General features: G+C 50.8%; 2 protein-coding genes across 3 annotated transcripts in view; both read right to left on the bottom strand.

The window, feature by feature from the left end:
• The window catches only part of LOC143767237 (uncharacterized), a 34,492-nt gene extending 17,573 nt beyond the window's left edge, over nucleotides 1-16,919 (bottom strand). For both annotated transcript variants that reach the window (XM_077255422.1, XM_077255423.1), the window contains exon 1: nucleotides 16,774-16,919. In XM_077255422.1, the coding sequence (XP_077111537.1) occupies nucleotides 16,774-16,851 (78 nt within the window). In that variant the 5' untranslated portion in view covers nucleotides 16,852-16,919. The remainder of the gene's footprint in view (nucleotides 1-16,773) is intronic.
• The window catches only part of LOC143767252 (uncharacterized), a 329,672-nt gene that overhangs the window by 91,217 nt on the left and 219,270 nt on the right, over nucleotides 1-19,185 (bottom strand). The window lies entirely within an intron of this gene.

Genomic DNA, 19,185 nt, shown 5'->3' with positions numbered 1-19,185 from the left:
TGTGGCCCAGAATGAGGGGGATTGTTTCCAAATTCAAAACGACTTAGTATTAGACTACGTCTGTGGAGTGGGGACAACGAGGGGTGCTATTTCATCTTTATATAAGGATCTGCTTCACACTCACCTATTAGAATATCTGATTGGTGCTAGGGCTAAATGGGAAAGAGAGCTGGGTCCTTTAGAGGAGGAAACGTGGGAGTCTGTATTAGAATGGATACCGAAACTATCACTGAATGAGCCGTATAGGCTCTCCCAGCTTTATATTGTACACAGAGTGTATAGATCCCCGGATGTCCTGTATAGAGCTGGGCTGAGATCTGACTCGGAATGCCCTAGATGTAGGAATGATAGTGCTGGAATGTTTCATATGTTATGGTCGTGTCCGAGATTGACTGCTTTTTGGTTGGTGGTTGTAAGCCGGATAGAAGGGGCATACAGATGTGTAATTCCAAGAGAACCTTTGGTGTGCGTGTTGGGGTATGTGGAAGAGAGAACTGTGGATAACAAGCTGAAAATAGCAATCGCTAGACTACTATACATGGCTCGGAAGCCAAAAATTGGATCAAGGAGGAACCTCCCTCGAGGGGAAAATATCTTAAATATGTGAAGCAGGTCATTACCCTGGAAAAGGGTGTATATCAGAAAAGAGGGAAGATGGGCCTGTTCGAAAAATTGTGGACGCCCTGGCTGGATCTAGGCTAGGGGAGGCTAAGAGAAGTTAGGCCTGAGGAGGGTTTGCCTATATATTTATGGTGTACTCGTGTACAAATAAAAGTTATTGTATATGGATAACGTATATAATACTACAGGATATGTTAAGAGGAAAGCGTGAGCTGTCTAAAAGGGAAGGAGGGGGGCGGGATGGGTAAGGGAGGGTTAAGAGTGGGAAAAATGGAAATGTATACCTTAATGTGAAATGTTTTATTGTACTCTAATATTTAATAAAAAACATTTGAGTAAAAAAGTCCAGCAAAAAACAAGACCTCACATGACTGTGGACCAAAATATGGAAAAATTATAGCTCTCAAAATGTGGTAACGCAAAAAAAATATTTTTTGCAATAAAAAGCGTCTTTTAGTGTGTGACGGCTGCCAATCATAAAAATCCGCTAAAAATCCGCTAAAAATCCCGCTATGGCTACGTTCACATTTGCGGTCAGCGCCGCAGCGTCGGGCGCCGCATGCGTCATGCGCCCCTATATTTAACATGGGGGCGCATGGACATGCGTTGTGCTGCGTTTTGCGCCGCATGGCCACAAGCGTTGGACGCAAGAAACACTTCAAGTTGCATTTTTTTTTGCGTCCAACTTTCGGCCAAAAAGGACGCATGCGGCGCAAAACGCAGCGTTTTAGCGTGCGTTTTGCCGCGTTTTTGTTTGCGTTGTGCGCCGCGGCGCCGACGCTGCGGCGCACAACGCAAATGTGAACGTAGCCTATAAGAGTAAAATCAAACCCCCCTTCATCACCTCCTTAGTTAGGGAAAAATTTTAAAAATGTATTTATTTCCATTTTCCCATTAGGGTTAGGGTTAGGGCTAGGGCTAGGGTTAAGGCTACAGTTAGGGTTGGGGCTAAAGTTAGGGTTAGGGTTTGGATTACATTTACGGTTGTGAATAGGGTTGGGATTAGGGGTGTGTTTGGATTAGGGTTTCAGTTATAATTGGGGGGTTCCACTGGTTAGGCACATCAGGGCCTCTCCAAACGCGGCATGGCATCTGATCTCAATTACAGCCAATTCTGTGTTGAAAAAGTAAAAAACAGTGCTCCTTTCCTTCTGAGCTCTCCCGTGCGCCCAAACAGGGGTTTACCCCAACATATGGGGTATCAGCGTACTCAGGTCACATTGGACAACAACTTTTGGGGTCCAATTTCTCCTGTTACCCTTGGGAAAATGCAAAACTGGGGGCTAAAAAATAATTTTTGTGGAAAAAAAAAAGATTTTATTTTCACAGCTCTGCGTTATAAACTGTAGTGAAACACTTGGGGGTTCAAAGTTCTCACAACACATCTAGATAAGTTCCTTGGGGGTCTAGTTTCCAACATGGGGTCAGTTGTGGGGGGGGTTTCTACTGTTTAGTTACAGCAGGGGCTCTGCAAATGCAACGTGACGCCTGCAAACCAATACATCTAAGTCTGCATTCCAAATGGTGCTCCTTCCCTTCCGAGCTCTGCCATGCGCTCAAACGGTGGTTTCCCCCCCCCCCCCACATATGGGGTATCAGCGTACTCAGGACAAATTGAACAACAACGTTTGGGGTCCAATTTCAACAAAACAAAACTGGGGGCTAAAAAATTTGTGGGAAAAAAAAGAATTTTTATTTTCACGGCTCTGCGTTATAAACTGTAGTGAAACACTTGGGGGTTCAAAGCTCTCACAGCACATCTAGATGAGTTCCTTAGGGGGTCTACTTTCCAAAATGCTGTCACTTGTGGGGGTTTCAATGTTTAGGCACATCAGGGGCTCCCCAAACGCAACATGGCGTCCCATCTCAATTCCAGTCAATTTTGCATTGAAAAGTCAAATGGCACTCCTTCGCTTTCGAGCTCTGGCATGCGCCCAAACAGTGGTTTACCCCCACATATGGGGTATCGGCGTACTCAGGACAAATTGTGCAACTTTTGGGGTCTATTTTTCCTTGTTACCCTTGGTAAAATAAAACAAATTGGAGCTGAAGTAAATTTTTTGTGAAAAAAAGTTAAATGTTAATTTTTATTTAAACATTCCAAAAATTCCTGTGAAACACCTGAAGGGTTAATAAACTTCTTGAATGTGGTTTTGAGCACCTTGAGGGGTGCAGTTTTTAGAATGGTGTCACACTTGGTTATTTTCTATCATATAGACCCCTCAAAGTGACTTCAAATGAGATGTGGTCCCTAAAAAAAAAAAAAAAAATGGTGTAAAAATAGGGATTTTTGTGTACTCACCGTAAAATCCTTTTCTCCGAGCCACTCATTGGGGGACACAGGACCATGGGGTGTTATGCTGCTGTCACTAGGAGGCTGACACTAAGTTGAGACAAAAAGTTAGCTCCTCCCCTGCAGTATACACCCTCATGCTGGCTTCCAGAGACCCAGTTCAGTGCAAAAGCAGTAGGAGATTAATAATAATATATTACATAACATTAGAGTATAACATGTCAGAGAAAGTCAAGAACCAAAAAGGTAACGAGCCGAACAGGCTAACAGGGTGGGTGCTGTGTCCCCCAATGAGTGGCTCGGAGAAAAGGATTTTACGGTGAGTACACAAAAATCCCTATTTCTCCTTCACCACATTGGGGGACACAGGACCATGGGACGTCCCAAAGCAGTCCCTGGGTGGGAAACAATACAACCGATTAACTCCGTGTACCATCTGACTATAAATGCGCGACGGCCGCTTGCAGAATACGTCTGCCAAGGGCCGCATCCGCAGGAGATTGAATGTGGACATTGTAGTGTCTTGTGAAAGTATGCAGGCTAGACTACGTTGCGGCCTTGCAAACCTGCTTCCCCATCGACCGAGTGGAGTGTGCTCTAATCCCCGCCGGGATAGGACTGCCCCTGACCCGATAGGATTCTTGAATAGCAGAACGGATCCATCTGGCTATCGTGGCCTTAGACGCAGCTAAACCCTTTCTGTGACCCTCTAGGAGCACAAAGAGGGAGTCCGATTTGCGGAAAGGAGCAGTTCTGGAAATGTACCTCCTAGGGGCCCGTATCACGTCCAGGGTGTGAAGGGCCTTTTCGACTCTGTTTTGGCTGTGGGCAGAAGGTGGGAAGAATGATATCTTCATTAAGGTGAAAAGATGAAACCACCTTAGGGAGAAAAGCCGGAGATGGGCGTAGGACTACCTTGTCCTGGTGGAAGGCAAGGAAAGGCGCCCGGCAGGATAGAGTGGCCAACTCTGAGACCCGTCTGATAGATGTTACTGCCACAAGGAAGGCAACCTTCCAGGAGAGGACAGTTAGCGGGACGTCCTGCAGAGGTTCAAACTGAGGTTCCTGAAGAATGCTCAGAACCAAATTGAGATCCCTTGTCTCTAACGGCATTCTGTAGGGGGGTACCACGTGGGAGACCCCTTGAATGAAGGTCCTGACTTGCAAGTTGGTAGCAATCTTACGTTGGAACAACATAGATAACGCTGAGATTTGACCCTTGAGGGAACTGAGAAAATCCAAAATGGCAGGGATTGAGAAAACAAGCGGTGGGCGACCTTGGAGCCTGCACCATGAGAAGGTTTTCCAGGTGCGGTGATAGATGCAAGCAGAAGACGCTTTGCGAGCGCTTATCATGGTGGGAATGACCTGCTGGGAGAAACCAGCTTGAGTTAGAATCCAGGTTTCAACAGCCACGCCGTTAAACGTAGGGCCCCTGAGCTCTGGTGGTAGATCGGCCCTTGGCGAAGCAGATCTGGACGGTCTGGTAACTGCCAGGGGACGTCGGATACGAGTTGAACGAGCTCCACGTACCATGCGCGACGTGGCCAATCCGGGGCGACAAGAATCAACGGAACCCCCTCCGTCTTGATTTTTCGGATCACCTTTGGCTGTAAGGGAAGCGGAGGAAACACGTACGGGAGTTGGAACCGGTGCCACAGGGATATCAGTGCGTCCACTCCGATGGCCTGGGGATCCCGAAAACGTGCTATGAAGTTGGGAACGTTGGAGTTCATGTATTCACCGCTGAGCATCACGAACAGGGGAGCATTGTCTCGTTAAGTCCGGCCATCATGCCTGCCTTACCAATATCGCTGCTAAGCTAAGCATCGCTTGTTACTTTGCATTTATGTTTTGCAACAAAGTGGAGCCTTTTGGCTATGTTTTATCCATCTACTCCTGATGAACCTCATTAGAGGGGAAACGCGTTGAGTGTGGGTTTGTTGCACTACTGTGGGTTGCAGTGTTTGCAGGTTATTGCACTACTATATGGAAAGGAGTTAATATGCTGTTTTTCTGTGTATATTATGCCTAGGGGTTTTCCAGCTTGTGTACTGTATGGCAATATTCAATATGCCACTATAATTATATTGGTAATTGCTGATATTATCAAGTGTCAAGTGTTTTGACAACCTATACCATTGGATAGTTAGGTTGGGGTATGTTGTATCTACATTGGCATTTATATCTGGTATAATAAGAATAAAATAAGACAAGATATTGTTCTAACTATTTTCTACTCTACTTTTCGTCTACTTATAGACAATAGGTTCTTGTTATGATACCCATTTAGCCTCTCTGTTTATTGTTTACCAAGCAGTTAGAGATTAATGCAAGACGACTCTTCAGTACGGCAAGCATCAACATTAACAAATATACAGAAGCTTACCAATATATGTAGAGTTCTAGAGAACAGAGTATAGCTAGTCTAGTTACTAGACCAGTATTAGCTAGCTTTATCACAGGACCCAAAAGCATACGGCATATTTCCCTATAACCATCTTTCTCACCCTTTTAGGCATCCTTTTTCACTCCCCTGCCACGATTGGGCATAATAGGGCAGACAGGGAGAGCCGCCGTCGAGTGGGGGTGCCACAGCGTAGGACATAGGGTGCCAACCTCCGCTGTCAGGCAGGGTGAGATAGGCAATATACAGGGACAGGCACCTCCCCTGGGTGCCTCTGTGTTATATTTTTATAATCTGGTGTTGGTGTTTATTCACAATTGGGCAATTGTTTATATGATTTTAGAGGTATTTAATAAAAGTTGTATTTTATATTTATATTAGAGGTCAGCGGTGAATACATGATAATAGACTCTAATTGACCATACTTATACTGTGAAGAACTTTGGAGTTCAGTCTGGACGCCATCAAATCCACATCCGGAGTTCCCCAGCGAAGGCAGATTTGCCGGAAAACCTCTGGATGGAGTTCCCACTCCCCCGAGGCGAGGCCCTGACGGCTGAGAAAGTCCGCCGCCCAGTTCTCAACGCCTGGAATGTGCACCGCGGAAATGGTGGAGTGGTTGGCCTCGGCCCAACGGAGAATGTAGAAGACCTCCTGCAACGCCGCCCTGCTGCGGGTACCCCCTGATGGTTTATATACGCCACCGCTGTAACGTTGTCCGATTGAACTCAAATTGGGTGACCCGCGAGCAGGAAGTGAAAACGTCTCAGGGCAAGTCTGATCGCTCGAATCTCCAGGATGTTTATAGGGAGCCTCGACTCCCGAATTGTCCAACGCCCCTGAGCAGTGTGGTGTCGAAACACCGCTCCCCAACCGAGGAGACTGGCGTCAGTAGTTACCAACAGCCAGCGGATCGGGAGAAAAGACCTCCCGGTGGAGGAGAGATGATCCCAGAGTCCACCATGTGAGGGCTTGCCTGATCCGTGGGGATAGAGGATATGGCCGATCGAGGGATAAGGGACTCCTGTCCCAATTGTCCAGCAGAGCCTGTTGTAAGGGGCGGAGATGGAGTTGAGCGAAGGGAAACGCTTCTATTGCGGCCACCATTTTCCCCAGGATCTTCATGGCAAACCGAATGGACCGTGGATGAGAATGACAGAGCGTCCGAGCTCCCTGCTGAAGCTCTTGGGCCTTGGACCGAGGGAGCAAGACCAGTCCCTTTGACGTGTCCAGGATCATGCCTAGGAAGGAGATCCTATGAGCAGGAACGGGGGAGGACTTGTCCAAGTTGATTAACCAGCCCAGGCGCGAAAGAGAATCCAAGGTAATGCGGACGCTTGCTTCGCAGGCCTGATAAGATGGACCTTTTATCAGGAGGTCATCTAAGTATGGCAAAATGACCACTCCTCAGGAGTGAAGAATTGCCATGACGGCCACCATGACCTTTGTGAATACCCTGGGCGCAGTGGCAAGACCGAAGGGCAAGGACGTGAATTGAAAGTGGTCCTCTTGGATGGCGAAACGGAGGAACCTTTGATGTGGCGGGAAGATTGGGATATGGAGATAAGCATCTTTGATGTCTATTGATGCTAGGAACTCGCCTGTCTCCATTGAGGAAATGACTGACCAGAGGGACTCCATCCTGAAGTGCCGAACTTTTACATACTTGTTTAGGAGCTTTAGGTCCAAAATAGGGCGCACCGTCCTGTCCTTTTTCGGAACGACGAAGAGGTTTGAGTAAAAACCTCTTAATCTCTGGTGCTCTGGGACCGGAACAATGACCCCGTTGTTGCGGAGGGATTCGATGGCGCGGTGAAGAGCACGAGATTGGGCCCCCGAACTTGGGAGACGAGAGGGGAAAAAGCATGCTGGAGGGGAGGCGGAGAATTCTATTTTGTAACCAGAAGACACCAAATCTCTGACCCATTCGTCGTGGACGACGGAAAGCCAGACTTGTTGAAAAAGAAGCAGACGTCTGCCTACTTTGGAGGTGTCGACTGGAAAGGTCCCAGAGTCATTGCGAAGGGAATCTGGCAGGCCTGGACCCTCTGGTTCTGGGTTGCCTAGGCTTTCCTCGCCAGGACTGATTCGGCCTGTATGAAGGTCGAGAGTGTCTGTGCGTGGGGATCGTTCTGATCTGGACGAGGCAGCGGAATTGGACCAGAATGGGCTACTGTGAAAGGGCCGAAAAGGAAAATATTGTTGGTGCTGAAAGGCAGCTGTAGGCCTGTGTTGCGGGAGGAACTTGCTCTTCCCTCCTGTAGCATCGGAAATAATCTGGTCTAATTTTTCTCCAAAGAGGCATCCGCTCTGAAAAGGAAGGGAAATCAGAGACTTTTTTGAGGAGGAAACCGCGCGCCACTCTCTAAGCCAAATAGCTCTCCTAATGGTGATGGTGTTTGAAGCCGCAGTTGCTGCACAGTCCGCTGCGTCTAAAGAGGCGTACATCACAATCTCCAGCCATGGCAATTTGTTTGGCAAGGTCTGCCGTCTCCGACGGGAGTTCCTGTTCCTGAATGGATTTTGCAAGAGCATCTGCCCAGAAAACCATTGCTTTGGCAACCCAAGCCGCAGCGAAGGAAGGAGATAGAGAGGAACCTGAGGCTTCGTACACTGAGCGAGCTAGGGAGTCTAGCTGGCGTTCTGTGGGATTTTTAATTGAAGCACTATCCGGAACGGATAAGAGCGTTTTGGTAGCCAAGCGCGATACCGGAGGATCTACTAGTGGAGGTTCCGTCCAATCTTTAACAAGATCTGCGGAAAAGGGATACTTCGATTCCAGGGCCTTTTTGCCTGTAAAAACACTTATCCGGACACTCCCTGTGTCGCCGGACTATATCCAGGAAATCTGGGTGAGAGGCGAACACCTTATGGGAACGCTTGGTTCTTGTAAAGGAGACAGAATGGTCCTGAGCAGAATTAGGGTCATCGTCCACTTTTAGCGCATGATTGACTGCCTCGATGAGGGAGCCAACAGTAGATCTAATCTCCGGAGCATCCGGATCTAAGGATGCATCAGACTCATACTCAGAGTCGTGATCGCTGCGAGCCCCTGGAGAGGGTGAGCGAGAAGTGGAGCTACCAGAAGCTGAATGACGTGGTGAATGCTCAGGAGAGGTAGTGTGGATCCGTTTTTTGGATGACCGTGCCTCCTTCCGGTGAGAGCGGCCCCTGCTGGCCGACGATTCCCCTGTTATGGAGGGATCTCTTAACCCATGAAAAAGAGTGCCCCGCTCCCCAGAGGGGTCATGAAGGGATTTAATCGCTTTGGCTAAAGAATCCATGGACTGTGACAGTGATGCGGCCCACTCAGGGGGGCTAGATACACTGGGGTCGGTGGCGGTGGAGGGCTCCTGGGTACCTAGGGCATCGCAGGCTGAGCAGAGAGGGGAACTTTGAGGCCGAGGGAGTGGGGCCTGGCAGGTTTTACACGCAGTGAAAAAGGTAGTATGCACCTTGGTGATCTTTTTGGCCCTTGACTGCGACATGATGTACCCCAATATAAGTAACTTGGAAGCGAGGGTAACGCTGCAGGGAAGCACCTAATGCGGTCTCCTTACCCGGGTCCTGTGTCCCACAAAGAGGTGAGGTGGCGCTGATGGAAGAGACGACCGGCGTCCGAAAAGGAAAAATGCTGGCAAGTTCAGGTTTGTGGATGGAGCTGCAGTGTGCAGTGTAAAAAAGATGGCCGCCGGGGGTTGGGAGGGTAATCTCGTAGAGAGCGACAAGCGCTAGGACCGGGGGCGGAGCCGCAGGATGATGCGACCGGTGGGCGGGGCCTATTGGGATGCGGCCGGCCCGCACTAGGCCGAAGCCGGGGACTAAATTTATGGCCTCGGCCCGGCACGCGGCCACGGAGTCCCGGCGCCTAGAAGCCCTATGGAGACCCTGAGAAAAGAGCCCTCCGGAACTCAGCGGTGATGCAGTGGGGGCTGCACGGACGCCACAATGAAAAGGAGCCTCTGAACAGCCGAGGGTAAAACCTGGTGGGCAGGGCAGAATGTCCGGCAATAGGCCTGGCTGCAGAAGAGGATACGTGGAGGACACTCCATGTGCTCGTCTGTAAGGAGGGGGGGGTAGGGAGATCAGTCCCTTGAAAGGGGCCCGTCGCCCCCAAAGAATCAGCTCAGGCAGTGGCATCCCATGTCGCAGGAGAGGATACGGAGAGTTAAAACTCCAGTGCTCGCCTGTTGTTGGAGATCGAAGCCTTGAAAGGTTCCGTCCCCCCTTCGTCCGGTAAAAAAAGTGTTAAATCCAGTGTGCCTCCTACGGACACTAAGCTTGAACTGGGTCTCTGGAAGCCAGCATGAGGGTGTATACTGCAGGGGAGGAGCTAACTTTTTGTCTCAACTTAGTGTCAGCCTCCTAGTGACAGCAGCATAACACCCCATGGTCCTGTGTCCCCCAATGTGGCGAAGGAGAAATGAGAAATTGCTGTTCAACTTTTAACCCCTATAACTCCCTAACAAAAAAAAAATTGGGGTTCCAAAATTGTGCTGATGTAAAGTAGACATGTGGGAAATGTTACTTATTAAGTATTTTGTGTGACATATCTCTGTGCTTTAATTGCATAAAAATTCAAAGTTGGAAAATTGCAAAATTTTCAAAAGTTTTGCCAAGTTTCCTTTTTTTTCACAAATAATCACAGGTAATATCAAAGAAATTTTACCACTATCATGAAGTATAATATGTCACGAGAAAACAATGTCAGAATCACCGGGATCCGTTGAAGCGTTCCAGAGTTATAACCTCATAAAGGGACAGTGGTCAGAATTGAAAAAATTGGCCCGGTCATTAATGTGCAAACAACCCTTGGGGGTAAAGGGGTTAAGAGGTCTGCTGGGGTGATGTTATTGCAGCTAGATGGTATACCTTCCCACAGGTGAAGTGTATCTCCAGTGCGTAGATGGTGGATGGTGAGAGGCGCAGTGAAGAACAAGGACGCAAGGTTGCAGTCTCTTTACCTTTTTACTGAAGGCTTCAGCATCCACAGTCCAGAGCACAGATCACAGGGCAGGCAGAGTCCGGACGGTTTGGAGGCAAATCCAGAGTCCCCTTATCCAGGTGGAAATCAGTAGCCTTCCTCTAGCGCCTGGGTGTTGTAATACCTTATTGCTGAGCCTCTCATAAGGTCCTCACAACTGTTGAAGATGTTCTAGATGTTATGTCTCTCTCTCTGTCCCCCAGATGGATAGGACAACCCGTATGACCGGTGGCCTGAGGCTTTTTACAGGGACTCTAGCACGCCCCGGCCTCTCGTAGGTGCCACCTTGCCTCCTGGGTATGGGGCGGATCAGTAACATGAAAATTAGCTGTCCTGCCGGTCTCTGGAGCAAGGCATAAAGAACTGTTGCTCCCTCGGTGTTCCGGCTACCGGATCCTGCGCCTCAGAAAGAGGCAGCCTGTGCAGGGCAGAACTCCTGGTTTCCACTCTTTTTGCTACGACTTCCTTCTCACTCTCTACAATACAGTTCTCTGTTTGTGTCCTTTCTTAGGAACTTCCGCACGTGGGGCAGGTGCAGCTCCGTGACCTTCAGTCTAGGCCTGCGACAGGATGCCACCCTTGTCAGGGACCAACTACCTGAGCCGAAGCTCAGCCAGCGACTGCCTAACTTCCTCTCCAGGCCACCAGTTTTACCTAAGTGTGAAGAGTGCCCTAATAAATAGGAGCATAGCTCCCCCTGGTGGATTGGAGTATGAAATGTGTTGTATGCATGTGGTACCTGGTAACGAGATCTCCTTTATTGCCTCCAAACGTAACATCACTCCCCCGTAGAGGAGAATTATATTACTGCAACGACCAGGACCCTGGGGCGCTGCACATGCAGTATATTGGGAGGCTGTGTGGGGCTCATGCAGTGTATATAGGGAGGCTGTGCGGGGCGCATGCAGTGTATATAGGGAGGCTGTGCGGGGCGCATGCAGTGTATATAGGGAGGCTGTGCGGGGCGCATGCAGTGTATATAGGGAGGCTGTGCGGGGCGCATGCAGTGTATATAGGGAGGCTGTGCGGGGCGCATGCAGTGTATATAGGGAGGCTGTGCGGGGCGCATGCAGTGTATATAGGGAGGCTGTGCGGGGCGCATGCAGTGTATATAGGGAGGCTGTGCGGGGCGCATGCAGTATATGGGGAGGCTGTGCGGGGGTCATGCAGTATATGGGGAGGCTGTGCGGGGCGCATGCAGTGTATATAGGGAGGCTGTGCGGGGCGCATGCAGTATATGGGGAGGCTGTGCGGGGGTCATGCAGTATATGGGGAGGCTGTGCGGGGCGCATGCAGTGTATATAGGGAGGCTGTGTGGGGCGCATGCAGTGTATATAGGGAGGCTGTGTGGGGCTCATGCAGTGTATATAGGGAGGCTGTGTGGGGCTCATGCAGTGTATATAGGGAGGCTGTGTGGGGCTCATGCAGTGTATATAGGGAGGCTCATGCAGTATATAGGGAGGCTGTGTGGGGCTCATGCAGTATATATAGGGAGGCTGTGTGGGGCTCAGGCAGTATATAGGGAGGCTGTGTGGGGCTCAGGCAGTATATAGGGAGGCTGTGTGGGGCTCAGGCAGTGTATATAGGGAGGCTGTATGGGGCTCAGGCAGTGTATATAGGGAGGCTGTGTGGGGCTCATGCAGTATATATAGTGAGGCTGTGAGGCTCATGCAGTATATAGGGAGGCTGTGTGGGGCTCATGCAGTGTATATAGGGAGGCTGTGTGGGGCTCATGCAGTATATGGGGAGGCTGTGAGGCTCATGCAGTATATATAGGGAGGCTGTGTGGGGCTCATGTATATACAGTATAGGGAGGCTGTGTGGGACTCATGCAGTATATAGGGAGACTGTATGGGGCTCATGCAGTATATATAGGGAGGCTGTGTGGTGCTCATGCAGTGTATATAGGGAAGCTGTGTGGTGATCATGCAGTGTATAAAGGGAGGCTGTGTAGGGCTCATACAGTATATATATAGCGAGGCTTTTTGGGGTTCATGCAGTGTATATATATGGAGGTTGTGTGGGGCTCATGCAGTATATATAGGGAGGCTGTGTGGGGCTCATTCTGTATATGGGGAGGCTGTGTGGGGCTCATGCAGTATATGGAGAGGCTGTGTGGGGCTCATGCAGTGTATATAGGGAGGCTGTGTGGGGCTCATGCAATATATATAGGGAGGCCGTGTGGGGCTCATACAGTATATATAGGGAGGCTGTGTGGGGCTTACAGTATATATAGGAGGCTTTGTGGGGCTCATGAGGCGTATATAGGAAGGCTGTGTGAGGCTCATGCAGTATATATATGGAGGCTGCGTGGGGCTCATACAGTTTATATAGGGGGGCATTGTGGGGCTCATGCAGCACATAGGGAGCAGAGCTGAACTGTCCTGGTGCGACAAAAAACGAAACAATTATAAAGTGAGGTGTTACATCGAGTAGAAAGACAAAAGCATAAAAAAAAAAAAACCAACCCCTAAAATGTAACCTTTAATAGAAAGTTGTCTAAAAATATCACCTGATAGGCCAGGATATCTAATATATAATTGCCTAGAATACTACTTCCTGCAATTTGTGCCAACTTCCGTGGCTTTGTCCGGAGCTAATGTCCGGAGCTAATGTCCGGAGCTAATGTCCGGAGATAAGTGACATCACCAGTGTCCTACACCCAGGCAGAGCACAGTGGCCCCAGGCAGAGCACAGGGGCCCCAGGCAGAACATGGGGCCCCAGGCAGAACATGGGGCCCCAGGCAGAACATGGGGCCCCAGGCAGAGCACAGGGGTCCCAGGCAGAGCACAGGGGCCCCAGGCAGCATATGGGGCCCCAGGCAGAGCACAGGGGCCCCAGGCAGCATATGGGGCCCCAGGCAGAGCACAGTGGCCCCAGGCAGAGCACACACCAAATCGGAGGCTGAGGGGCCCCGCCAACCAAATCGGAGGCCGAGGAGCCCCGCCCACCAAAGTGGAGGCCGAGGGGCCCGGCCCCGCCCACCAAAGCGGAGGCCGAGGGTCCCCGCCCACCACATCGGAGGCCGAGGGTCCCCGCCCACCACATCGGAGGCCGAGGGTCCCCGCCCACCACATCGGAGGCCGAGGGTCCCCGCCCACCACATCGGAGGCCGAGGGTCCCCGCCCACCAAATCGGAGGCCGAGGGTCCCCGCCCACCAAATCGGAGGCCGAGGGTCCCCGCCCACCAAATCGGAGGCCGAGGGTCCCCGCCCACCAAATCGGAGGCCGAGGGTCCCCACCCACCAAATCGGAGGACGAGGGGCCCCACCAACCAAATCGGAGGCCGAGGAGCCCCGCCCACCAAAAGTAAGTGCGGCCCCAAAAGTAAGTGCGCCCCCGGGTGCAAAAGTAAGTGCGCCCCCGGGTGCAAAAGTAAGTGCGCCCCCGGGTGCAAAAGTAAGTGCGCCCCCGGGTGCAAAAGTAAGTGCGCCCCCGGGTGCAAAAGTAAGTGCGCCCCCGGGTGCAAAAGTAAGTGCGCCCCCGGGTGCAAAAGTAAGTGCGCCCCCGGGTGCAAAAGTAAGTGCGCCTCCGGGTGCAAAAGTAAGTGCGCCCCCGGGTGCAAAAGTAAGCGCGCCCCGGGTGCAAAAGTAAGAGCGCCCCCCACTCCCGTGTGTGAAAAGTGCTGCTGTAAAGCTGGTAGCGCTGTTCAAGCACCATGTATTTCCTTCAGGAAATGCCCATCTAATATATAATTGCCTAGAATACTACTTCCTGCAATTTGTGCCAACTTCCGTGGCTTTGTCCGGAGCTAATGTCCGGAGATAATGTCCGGAGATAATGTCCGGAGCTAATGTCCGGAGATAAGTGACGTCACCAGTGTCCTACACCCAGGCAGAGCACAGGGGCCCCAGGCAGCATATGGGGCCCCAGGCAGCATATGGGGCCCCAGGCAGAGCACAGTGGCCCCAGGCAGAGCACAGTGGCCCCAGGCAGAACATGGGGCCCCAGGCAGAGCACAGTGGCCCCAGGCAGAGCACAGGGGCCCCAGGCAGCATATGGGGCCCCAGGCAGAGCACAGTGGCCCCAGGCAGAGCACAGGGGCCCCAGGCAGAACATGGGGCCCCAGGCAGAGCACAGGGGCCCCAGGCAGAGCACAGGGGCCCCAGGCAGCATATGGGGCCCCAGGCAGAACACAGGGGCCCCAGGCAGCATATGGGGCCCCAGGCAGCATATGGGGCCCCAGGCAGAGCACAGGGGCCCCAGGCAGCATATGGGGCCCCAGGCAGAGCACAGGGGCCCCAGGCAGAACATGGGGCCCCAGGCAGAGCACAGGGGCCCCAGGCAGCATATGGGGCCCCAGGCAGAGCACAGGGGCCCCAGGCAGCATATGGGGCCCCAGGCAGCATATGGGGCCCCAGGCAGAGCACAGTGGCCCCAGGCAGAGCACAGGGGCCCCAGGCAGCATATGGGGCCCCAGGCAGAGCACAGTGGTCCCAGGAAGAGCACAGGGGCCCCAGGCAGCTTATGGGGCCCCAGGCACAGCACAGTGGCCCCAGGCAGAACATGGGGCCCCAGGCAGAGCACAGTGGCCCCAGGCAGAGCACAGGGGCCCCAGGCAGAACATGGGGCCCCAGGCAGAGCACAGGGGCCCCAGGCAGAGCACAGGGGCCCCATGCAGCATATGGGGCCCCAGGCAGCATATGGGGCCCCAGGCAGAGCACAGTGGCCCCAGGCAGAGCACAGGGGCCCCAGGCAGCATATGGGGCCCCAGGCAGAGCACAGTGGTCCCAGGCAGAGCACAGGGGCCCCAGGCAGCCTATGGGGCCCCAGGCAGAGCACAGGGGCCCCAGGCAGAACATGGGGCCCCAGGCAGAGCACAGGGGCCCCAGGCAGAGCACAGGGGCCCCAGGCAGCATATGGGGCCCCAGGCAGAGCACAGTGGTCCCAGGTAGAGCACAGGGGCCCCAGGCAGCCTATGGGGCCCCAGGCAGAGCACAGGGGCCCCATGCAGCATATGGGGCCCCAGGCAGAGCACAGGGGCCCCAGGCAGCATATGGGGCCCCAGGCAGAGCACAGTGGCCCCAGGCAGAGCACAGGGGCCCCAGGCAGAGCATGGGGCCCCAGGCAGAGCACGGGGCCCCAGGCAGAGCACAGGGGCCCCAGGCAGCATATGGGGCCCCAGGCAGCATATGGGGCCCCAGGCAGAGCACAGCGATATTTTGGACCACTGTGCGGTGTTTCAGACCCCCTGTGTGATGTCTGGGGCCCTGTTCTTAAGTATATTAAAGATTAAAGTAACGTATATTAAAGTATATTATAGATCAAATTTGACACGTTTATGAGCACCAGTGATATACTCAAGAATGACATAATTTTTCAACATTTTATGGTTTCAAACTGTAAACACTCAGAGTTTTTTTTACTTCAACCAGAAAACCTTAACGGTTCATAAAAAACTTGACTGTTCAGGATATGATAAAAGTCATAGTATTCTGAATCTTTAACTTATAAAGATACCTTTACATGGGGTGATTATTGGTTCCAGAGAGGCTTTCGGCCGATAATCGTACACATGGCTGGTGACAGGACAATACAATATAAACGTTCAAAGGTAAACACTGATAACATTAAAATCTAATATATAATTGCCTAGAATACTACTTCCGGCAATTTGTGCCAACTTCCGTGGCTTTGTCCGGAGATAATGTCCGGAGATAAGTGACGTCACCAGCGTCCTACACCCGCTCAGGGTGGACAAAGATATATGCCTTCGTGGTGCGCGGCACTTTTCTGATTGGTTGCCGCCTGCCGCGAGCGACCAATCAGAAATGTGCCGTACTGTCAAGAATTGTCAAGAGCTGGTGAGTGCAGCCATTTTTTGTTCTTTCTATTATTTATTAATTGTATTATTCTTACATTTGAATAAATAAAGTATATATGGATTCTAGACTCCCGATTCTTTAGAATCGGGCTGCCATCTAGTAGTATATATAAAATTCTCAAATTAACCAGTGTCTCAATTAGAAAAAATATGAACAGAAGGGAAAAACAATTCCACCCGCAGCTATTGTGATCATCCTATTGTTTCAGAGTTATGGGGCACCATCATTCCGTATGGGGGACCATCAAACTATATGAGGGACTGTGGAGGGACCATCATACCATATAGAAGGCTGTGGGGGCACATAATACTGTGTGGGGGTTCCATCACGCTGTATTGGGGATGTGGGCGGACTATCATATATCATATACAGGCCTATGGGGGAATCATATTATATATTGGTGTGGGGGGACCATCATACTATATGGAAGGCTGTGGATGGGACCATTATTATGTGTATGATCACCATCATACTGTGTGTAGTGACTATTAAACTGTGTGGGGGCAGTGGGATAACCATTATAATGTGTGAGGAAACCATCATAATGTGTTGGGGGCTGTTGAGACCATCATGCTATGTAGGGACCTTGGGAAAATTAATTGTCCACCCCTGATGTAGTGTGACGTCATCAGAATCTCTCACCTCTCCAGTAAGCTGGAGGAGGATCTCTAGGGTGAGGTGTAATATCCTCTCCGCCAACTTTTCTCTATCCATATCCATCTTTGATGGGTAATTCAGAAAAATTATTTTATATGGAAGATCTTCACAGAGAGGATCCGATATTGTAGAAACCTGAATGAGAAAAAGAAGAGCCGATGTAACATCATAAAAATACTGTGTAATAATACAATTACTGGAGATAATAAGGGAAATATACCCTGCTCAAGGTGACCAGAAAAATGGCCAAAGAAAAATTGCCCACAGGAAAAATGCCCACATGGAAAATTTGCCCACATGGAAATTTGCCAATTGCAGCATCACAAAGTTTCAGATCCATGATATTTGAGGTGCAAGGTGAGGAATGCCCACAGAAAATTGCCCACAGGCTGAATTATAGGTTAAATGCACTGTAAGACAGGGGGATAGTATATGCATGTATACATGAGATGCACTGCAAAGCAGAAGAAGAATATGGAATTATAGGCGAGATGCTCTGCAGGACAGAGAATAGTAAAGAGATATAGGTTAAATGCTCTGCAGGACAGGGGGATAGTATGCAGGTATACGTGAGATGCTCTGCAGAACAGAGAATAGTATAGAATCATAGGTAAGATGCTCTGCAGCACAGAAGAATGTCGGCGAAAATTGCCCACATGAAAAACTACCGACAAGTTTATTAAGAACAGTTTATTAAGGCCATGTTCACATGTTGCGGTTTTTTACCGCGGAACCGCAGCGATTTTGCCGCTGCGGGTCCGCTGCAGTTTCCATTGCGTTTACAATAACATGTAAACCTATGGAAACCGCAAACCGCTGTGCACATGCTGCGGGAAAAACCGCGCAGAAACGCAGCGGTTTACATTCCGCAGCACGTCACTTCTTTGTGCGGAACTGCAGCGGTTCTGCACCCATAGACCTCCATTGTGAAGGTCAAACCCGCAGAAGAAAAAATATCTGCGGGTTTCCTGCGGTTTGGTGTAGAAACCGCTGCAGCAGGGAGTGCGGGGAAGCAGGAGGAAGTGCGTGGGCGGAGTGTGACCGTCAGTGTGGAGGCGCGCGCGTGTGTGTGTGTGTGTGTGTGTGTGTGTGTGTGTGTGTGTGTGTGTGTGTGTGTGTGTGTGTGTGTGTGTATGTGAAGTCTGTGCGTGTGCGTCTGTCTGTGTGTGTGTCCCCATGCGACCATAGTGCCACCCAATTGTGCTAAGTCGCCGTATGGGATTACTACTCCCATCCGATATTAGGATGGGAGAGTTGTCCCTGTGTCCGGCGACTTAGCACAATGGTCAGTAAAACACAAAACACATACACATACAATACACATACAATAAACGTAACATACATGACAGACATTACATACACCATATAACATAGAGTATATACTCACCATACAGCACACTGGTACGCGAAGCCCTCGGTCACCTAGGGAAAAAGTAAAAAAAAAATAAACCAAATCCATACTCCCTGTCCGCAGAATCCAATAACGAGTGTCCCACGCCGATCGCTTGCTCTCCGGCAATACACTACCAGGAGCGAAGCTCCTAGCAGTGTATCGCGTACTTTACCGGAGATCAGCGGCTCTGGCGTCTCTATTTACGGCATTAGAGCTGCGTGTGAACTTTCCCACGCAGCACTGCCGTAAAGCGAGAGTACCGGGGTCAATGAATGCCGGTAAACCCTCGCGCATGCGCAGTTACACACCGACAGGAGCCGGAGCTCCTGTCAGTGTGTTGCTGCAGCCGTGGAGAGCAGACACATCTCCGGATGTGTCTGTTCCCCATGGCAGATCGTCGTGGGACCCTCGTTGGATTTCTGCGGACAGGGCCAGGGAGTATGAATTTGGTTTGTTTTTTTATTTCTTTTTCAGGTCGAGGGTCTTCAGGTGGATTGAGCGTATAATAAAGGGTTTGTCAAAAAGTGGGTGCCTTTATTTCATTAAATTATTTTTTTCTAGTGTCTTTGTTTTTTTTTTAACCCTTTAATAGGATTAATAATGGATAAGCGTCTTATTGACGCCTCTCCATTATTAACCGGGCTTAATGCCACCTTACAATAGCAAGGTGGCATTAACCCCTCAGTACCCAATATCCCACCGCTACACGGGAGTGGGAAGAGAGGGGCTAAGTGCCGGAATTGGCGCATCTTTTAGATGCGCCTCTTCTGGGGCGGCTGCGGGCTTCCATTTGTAGCCGGCGGGGGGGGGGGGGGGAGGGTTAGCTGAGGGCAAATATTCATGGCCCCTAGGCTATGAATATAAGTCCACAGCTGTCTGCGTAGCCTTTCTGGCCTAAAAATATAGGGGGACCCCAACACTTTTCTTTTGGGGCTCTCCTTATATTTGAGAGCCAGAAAGGCTACGCAGACAGCTGTGGGCTAATATTCCTAGCCTGGGAACAT

The sequence above is a fragment of the Ranitomeya variabilis genome, chromosome 4 (assembly GCF_051348905.1).
Source record: "Ranitomeya variabilis isolate aRanVar5 chromosome 4, aRanVar5.hap1, whole genome shotgun sequence".
NCBI lineage: Eukaryota > Metazoa > Chordata > Amphibia > Anura > Dendrobatidae > Ranitomeya > Ranitomeya variabilis.
The sequence above is the reverse complement of the archived record's forward strand: the minus strand, read 5'-3'. Positions and strand labels throughout refer to the sequence as shown.